We start from the raw sequence: 6928 nt of genomic DNA, 5'->3' as shown, positions 1-6928 counted from the left end.
ATCATGAAAACATATTAAATTTGGGTCAGGTCCAACTGCTCTAGTGAATATACGTGTTTGGAGTTTACATTGTAGCCGGCTCTTTCTAGCAGCGGAAGGAAAAGTATACGCCTGCCAGCTGTGAAAGAGAAAGGTTTAAATAAATATCACAACTGAAAAATTGTAATGTTTCAGGAGGAATTTGTGGAGATGCATGAAGTAACTTTTCTGTCCGAAGAGAGCATCCCAGAGAATGTAGCATGACAGTTTATTATCCGTTCCAACAAACACTCACAGAGACATCTATTATGGCCAGGCATATGCTGTAAAAATAGCAAATCACTGTCTCTGTGGATCGTCAGAGCTTCCCAGTCCAGCCTTCTTTGATGACTGAATCCTCCGTGATCATGGTTTCATACTCAGTATCTCTTGTTCATAGTTGGTAAATGAACTTTAAGTGATTTCAGCTTCCAGTTTTACCTCACACAAAAAGCAACAACTTCGGAATCAGAAAGACTTGGATTCAATTTCTACCTGTTATACTAGCTTTTTGTCATTAATCCCTCTGAATCGTCATCTATAAAATAGGATCATAGAGTGATTGTGAGGTTTAACCTCTTGGGGTAACCAGAATAGGGCTTGGTGTGTGCCTTCCATCCCCCCGCTAGATTTTAAGCTCTACAAAAGCAAAGTTTGTGTTTTCTATTCAGCTTTTACATTATCCATAATTGTTCCCCCTTCCTCTTCCCCTGACCTAGTTTCACCCTATTGCTAAGGTGCACTAACAACACAAATACCACTATCAACTATGAATTATCTAGGTTTAGTACTCTGAACTGCCATTTCGTTAGTCTCTGGGTGGAAATGTTACTGGAGAATGGCCTCGGTTCTTGTCTGCTGTGTAAGAAAGAATTCAAACACTGAGACAAACAGTGCCACATGAGCAAAGGTTTACTAGCAAACACAGGGTTAGCAGTAAAAGTACACTTGACTAGGGAGTGTCAAGCAGGCTACTCAGATACGGAGAGAATCTGAGAGCCCCATAGTTGTTTTCTTAGGGTTTTATACCCTTTTTGTCTTTTTATCTGTCTCTATTAACATTTAAAAGCCAGGACAAGACCCCCCTATGAAGACTATTTCCTTGGCTTAAGGTTTAATTACTAAGTTAGAGATCTTATCAAGTTAGGAACTTTATCAAGTTAAGGACTTTATCAAATCAAAGACCCCTGTAAAGATAATCTCCTTGGCTTAAAGTTTAACTATGTAGGGACCATCTTATTGAGGAATGCCACTACCCCATCTCTTCCTTTGTAGGGATTGTCTTATTGAGGAACGTCACCTCCCCCTGCCTCTTCCTCTTGCCGAGTGCAAGCTCTTCCCCTCCCCTTTACAGAAACACATCTAAAACCTTAAAAAAGAGCATTCCGGAAGTGATACGATTTCTAGAGTTTCCTATGATCACCCTGTTTCTTAGTGAAAAAAATTAAGAGGCATTCTTAATTCATTCAATTCTTTTAAACCAAGCCTTGAAATCTGTACAACCTCAGTTTTGGTCAGTGTTAAACCAAAACCGAACCAATTGCTGGGCTTGATACCAAGTCATGGTGACCTTATGGTGACCCCATGGGTGCCAGAGTAGAACCGTGCTCCGTCAAGTTTTCATGGCTGTGAGCTTTTGGAAACAGATCACCAGGCCTTACTTCTGCAGTGTCTCTGGGTGGGGTTCAACTGCCAGCCTTGGGTTATGTAATCAAGCACTTAGCCATTTATGGTGCCCAGGGACTCCTTTGTCGGTGTTAAAGACACTAAATTTCCTTCTCTTTTTCCCTGTCTTATTAAAAAAATTGGATCAGGAAATTCTCAAATAAAAAGACAAGGTAGACATTGATAGAAAACAATTTTTATTAAATAAAGGGCATAGTAACAGTAAATACAAAACATAAAATCCAGTATGCAGGAAAGCGGAAACCCGTAGAGAGTTGAAGAGGTCTCCACTGATAACAACCAATTCAAACGTGTACTAAAAGAGTTTCTTATCCACCTCGTTAGGTGGACATGCCTAGCCCTTGACCCCAGAATCTTAAAAACACAGATGGCTACATCATGCACACGCAGACATTCAAACACCCACCTCCCCACACACACACAGAGGTGCCTCCCTCCCCCATTCAGCTCTTTAACCCAGTTTGTCTCATTCTAGGTCCCGGAAGCCTTGAGAAAGAAACCTTTTTGCCTAAGCCATTCATAAGGGCTTTAAAATCCCAGGGCACACTGTCTTCCCCTTCCGGGTTTATAGCAGCTGTGGGGTAAAGGGCCATTTACTTCTTGTGGTGGTTTACAAACAGGAAATCAAGGGGCTGGCTTCCCACTCCAGTGTCCATTTATCAGGTTCAGAGCTTCCCAGCTATGGATTCTTGGCTCCTGCTTTAAGTTTGGTTCATACTTCAGGTCGGAGGAAATCAAAAGGAAACCCTGGAAAGGATGCAACAACGAAGACAATGTCAACCTTTGGGCACTTGCAGCCTCAGGATGTCTGGGTTTGCCTGAAACCTCCACTGCACCGCGCCTCTGCCAACCTCCCTTGAGAGTGCCTTAGACATAGAGCAGGCCTTTTTTTTTTTTTCTTGACTAATTTTATTTTTTTTTAAATGTGACCCTGATACTCCCCACCATGTTTTTTCCTTCTCAAAATGGGTGCCCGAGAGCTTGACATAACTAACGCTGTGATGAGCCTATAAATTTTTCTTCTTCCCCTGCCTGCTTCCTCCTTGGCTTACCTTTGTTAATGACTTTGTTTTGATCTAATGCTAATGATTCTGTTCTTATGCTGATGACTGGTTTTGTTCTCTCCGCCACCTGTGATTTAGACCCTCCAACATGGAGATTAGAGCCCGGGTGTCTGACATGAATATCTTTAGCCTGGTAAGGAGACTTCCGGGCATGTATTTTTTATCTCTTTAGTCTGATAGTCTCATGTCACTATCTTGTAATGAATAACTCCTCCGTGCTTGCCATCTGTGGGCTACAAAGACACTTCTAACCCTCGTAAAAATTCTATGTAAGCTCTAATGAAAAATTGCTTTTTGGGACTCAATAGAGACAGTCTGCGTTACTCTTGGATCTGTGGTAGTGTCCCTTCCTAAGTAAACCTTCTTACTCTTTCTGACTTGGAGTAGGTTTCGTTGGCTTGACTGCTCCAGGGCATGGACCCTAATAGGGCAACAAAAAATTTTATTGTGCTTTAGGTGAGAGTTTACAAAGCAAATTAGTTCCCATTCAGCAGTTTGTACATGAAGCGTTCCATGACATTGGTTGGATTCCCCTCAATGTGTCAGTACTCTCCCTATTTCCGCCCTCGTTCCCCCGGCCCCAATTCCTTTTATCTGGATTTTCTACCCCTTCTTGCCTTCTCATCTTTGCTTTTGGGCAAATGTGGTCTTTTTGATCTCCTATAATTGGTTGTTCTAAAAACACATTCCTCTTGGGTGTTATGGTTTATTTTATGGGCTTGTCTATTGTTTGGCTGAAAAGTGGTCTCCAGGAATGGCTTTAGTTTCAGGTCAGGAGGATGACTTAGGGCCATAGTCTTGGGGGTCCTACAGTCTCTATCAGACCAGTAAGTCTAGTGTTTTTTTGTGAATTTGATTTTTTGTTCTACCTTTTTTTTCCAACTCTGTCCGGGACCCTAAGTTGTGATCCCAGTCAAAGCAGTCAGTAGTGGTAGCTGGGCACCATCTAGTTCTTCTGGTCTCAGGGTCATGTAAGCTGTGGCCCATTAGTCTAGTTGCTCCCTTGAGTCTTTGATTTTCTTCACTCTTCTTTGCTCCAGATGGGAAGAGACCAACAGTTGTATCTTAGATGGCTGTTCCCAATCTTTTAAGACCCCAGACACTACTCACCAAAGTAGGATGCAGAACACTGTCCTTATGAACTATGTTGTCTCAATTGATGTGGATATCCCCTAAGTCTATGGTCCTTCACCATTGAGCCTAGGAACTTCATACTGTGTGGTGTTTGGTTATGTCTAAGAAGTTTCCATGATTGCCCCATATGTGCTCTATTGTCCAACTTAATATATGTGCAGCACCTACAATTATGTATGTAGAAGCATCCACAACTAAACCTATATCTACAGGTGGGTGTGCTGCCTTACACCCTCCCACTCTGAACAGGCCATTTTGGATTACTATCACCTGATTTGACTTAAGCTTTAAGTGTGTATGGGTGGGCATTAGAGTATGGGAGAGAAGAAGGGAGTCAGAGGGGAAAAGAATGTAAGAAATGTATGTTGTTGTTGTTGTTAGGTGCCGTCGAGTCAGTTCCGACTCATAGTGACCCTATGCACAACAGAACGAAACACTGCCCAGTCCTGCGCCATCCTTACAATCATTGCTATGCTTGAGATCATTGTTGCAGCCACTGTGTCAATCCGCCTTGTTGAGGGTCTTCCTCTTTTCCGCTGACCCTGTACTCTGCCAAACATGATGTCCTTTTCCGGGGACTGATCCCTCCTGACAACATGTCCAAAGTATGTAAGACACAGTTTCGCCATCCTTGCCTCTAAGGAGCATTCTGGTTGCACTTCTTCCAAAACAGATTTGTTCTTTCTTTTGGCACTCCGTGGTATATTCAATATTCTTCGCCAACACGACAATTCAAAAGCGTCAACTCTTCTTCGGTTTTCCTTTTTCATTGTCCAGCTTTCACATGTATATGATGTGATTGAAAATACCATGGCTTGGGTCAGGCGCACCTTAGTCTTCAGGGTGACGTCTTTGCTCTTCAACACTTTGAAGAGGTCTTTTGCAGCAGATTTGCCCAATGCAATGTGTCTTTTGATTTCTTGACTGCTGCTTCCATGGCTGTTGATTGTGGATCCAAGTAAAATGAAATCCTTGACAACTTAAATCTTTTCTCTGTTTATCATGGTGTTGCTCATTGGTCCAGTTGTGAGGATTTTTGTTTTCTTTATGTTGAGGTACAGTCCATACTGAAGGCTGTGGTCTTTGATCTTCATTAGTAAGTGCTTCAGGTCCTCTTCACTTTCAGCAAGCAAGCCTGTGTCATCTGCATAACGCAGGTTGTTAATGGGTCTTCCTCCAACCCGTTCTTCTTCATATAGTCCAGCTTCTCGGATTATTTGTTCAGCATACAGATTAAATAGGTGTGGTGAAAGAACACAACCCTGACGCACAGCTTTCCTGACTTTAAACCAATCAGTATCCCCTTTTTCTGTCCCAACAACTGCCTCTTGATCTATGTAAAGGTTCTTCATGAGCACAATTAAGTGCTCTGGAATTCCCATTCTTCACAATATTATCCATAGTTTGTTATGATCCACACAGTCGGATGCCTTTGCCTAATCAATAAAACACAGGTAAATATCCTTCTGGTATACCCTGCTTTCAGCCCGGATCCATTTGACATCAGCAATGATATCCCTGGTTCCACATCCTCTTCTGAAACCGGCTGAATTTCTGGCAGTTCTCTGTTGACGTACTGCTGCAGCCATTTTTGAATGATCTTTAGCAAAATTTTGCTTGTGTGTGATATCAATGATATTGTTCTATAATTTCCACATTTTGTTGGATCACCTTTCTTAGGAATAGGCATAAATTTGGATCTCTTCCAGTCAGTTGGCCAGGAAGCTGTCTTCCATATTTCTTGGCATAGACGAGTGAGCACCTCCAGTGCTGCATATGTTTGTTGAAACATTTCAATTGATATTCCATCAATTCCTGGAGCCTTGTTTTTCGCCAACGCCTTCAGAGCACCTTGGACTTCTTCCTTCAGTACCATCAGTTCCTGATCATATGCCACCTCTTGAAATGGTTGAATATCGACTAATTCTTTTTGGTATAATGACTCTGTGTATTCCTTCCATCTTCTTCTGATGCTTCCTGCGTCGTTTAATATTTTCCCCATGGGATCCTTCACTAGTGCAACTCGAGGCTTGAATTTTTTCTTCAGTTCTTTCAGCTTGAGAAACACCGAGCGTGTTCTTCCCTTTTGGTTTTCCATCTCCAGCTCTTTGCACATGTCATTATAATACTTTACTTTGTCTTCTTGAGACGCCCTTTGAAGTCTTCTGTTCAGTTCTTTTACTTCATCACTTCTTCCTTTTGCTTTAGCTGCTCGACACTCAAGAGCAAGTTTCAGAGCCTCCTCTGACATCCATCCTGGTCTTTTCTTTCTTTCCTGTCTTTTCAGTGACCTCTTGCTTTCTTCATGGATGATGTCCTTGATGTAATTCCACAACTCGTCTGGTCTTCAGTCACTAGTGTTCAATGTGTCAAATATGTTCTTCAGATGGTCTCTAAATACTCAAGGTTATATTTTGGCTCTCGTGGACTTGCTCTGATTTTCTTCAGTTTCAGCTTGAACTTGCATATGAGCAATTCATGGTCTGTTGCACAGCCAGCCCCCGGCCTTGTTCTGACTGATGATATTGAGCTTTTCCACCGTCTTTTTCCACAGATGTAGTCAGTTTGATTTCTGTGTGTTCCATCTGGCGAGGTCCACGTGTACAGTCGCCGTTTATGTTGGTGAAAGAAGGTATTTGCAATGAAGAAGTCGTTGGTCTTGCAAAATTCTATCATTCGATCTCCGGCATTGTTTCTATCACCAAGGCCATATTTTCCAACTACTGATCCTTCTTCTTTGTTTCCCACTTTCACGTTCCAATCACCGGTAATTATCAATGCATCTTGATTGCATGTTCGATCAATTTCAGACTGCAGCAGTTGATAAAAATCTTCTATTTCTTCATTTTTGGCCCTCGTGGTTGGTGCGTAAATTTGAATAATATTCGTATTAACTCGTCTTCCTTGTAGGTGTATGGATATTATCCTATCACTGACAGCGTTGTACTTCAGGATAGATCTTGAAGCATTCTTTTTGACGATGAATGCAACACCATTCCTCTTCGAGTTGTCATTCCCAGCATAGT

General features: G+C 42.0%; 1 protein-coding gene across 1 annotated transcript in view; it reads right to left on the bottom strand.

Annotated features, from left to right (window-relative positions):
* Positions 1-1770: 1770 nt before the first annotated feature.
* BPIFC (BPI fold containing family C) overlaps positions 1771-6928 on the bottom strand; it is a 56214-nt gene continuing 51056 nt past the window's right edge. Inside the window, exon 15 of the mRNA XM_003405317.3 lies at positions 1771-2451. Coding sequence (XP_003405365.1) covers positions 2329-2451 — 123 coding nt within the window. The 3' untranslated portion in view covers positions 1771-2328. The remainder of the gene's footprint in view (positions 2452-6928) is intronic.

The sequence above is a fragment of the Loxodonta africana genome, chromosome 4 (genome assembly GCF_030014295.1).
Source record: "Loxodonta africana isolate mLoxAfr1 chromosome 4, mLoxAfr1.hap2, whole genome shotgun sequence".
NCBI lineage: Eukaryota > Metazoa > Chordata > Mammalia > Proboscidea > Elephantidae > Loxodonta > Loxodonta africana.
Note: the sequence above shows the minus strand (reverse complement) of the source record. Positions and strands in the feature narration are given on the sequence as shown.